At 53.5% G+C, this 563-nt stretch overlaps 1 protein-coding gene across 1 annotated transcript in view; it reads left to right on the forward strand.

The window, feature by feature from the left end:
* The window catches only part of LOC103776614 (synembryn-A-like), a gene marked incomplete at both ends in the record, with an annotated part of 2,939 nt that overhangs the window by 451 nt on the left and 1,925 nt on the right, over positions 1–563 (forward strand). The window contains one exon of the mRNA XM_008944132.1: positions 9–95. Within this exon, the coding sequence (XP_008942380.1) occupies positions 9–95 (87 nt within the window). The remainder of the gene's footprint in view (positions 1–8; positions 96–563) is intronic.

Raw genomic sequence — 563 nt, forward strand, 5'->3', positions numbered from 1 at the left:
CACCGTTGCCTCGGCAGGAGACGGAGCGAGCCATGGAGATCCTGAAAGTGCTCTTCAACATCACCTTTGATTCCAGCAAGAGGGAGGTGGACGAGGTAAGCCCCTGGGTGTCCCACCCCCCTGCTCTCACGTGTCTCTGGGCCGTGGTTTGGTGGCTGGTTTCTCCTCTGCACTCGTGCAGCCCCTGGGTATATCTGAGGGTAGCCAGAGACTCCTGAGTCTGGACTTCCCTCCGTAGAGCACTGCCTCTGTCCATTATTAACCCTTCAGACTTGCAGAGCATCATGACTTAAAAGTTCAGTATATTTCCTTCTTAATGGCGTGATATATTGTGCAAGTGGGAGAGTGGAGCTCCCAGATAACTCACATCTGAGTGTGGCCTTCCACCTGGACAAGGTCCAGGGAAGGTGTGATGGGGAATATCTCTGGCTAATCCTTGAGCTCATTTTGGGGCCTCTTCTGCCCTTGACTCAGTGTTGTGGAGTGAGGGAAGGTGTTAGGCAGCAGGAAGACTGTGTGTTGGCTTCAAAAGGAGAGTCAGGAGACTGCTTCCACAGCCTGCT

Source organism: Merops nubicus, unplaced genomic scaffold (genome assembly GCF_000691845.1).
Source record: "Merops nubicus isolate BGI_N331 unplaced genomic scaffold, ASM69184v1 scaffold48427, whole genome shotgun sequence".
NCBI lineage: Eukaryota > Metazoa > Chordata > Aves > Coraciiformes > Meropidae > Merops > Merops nubicus.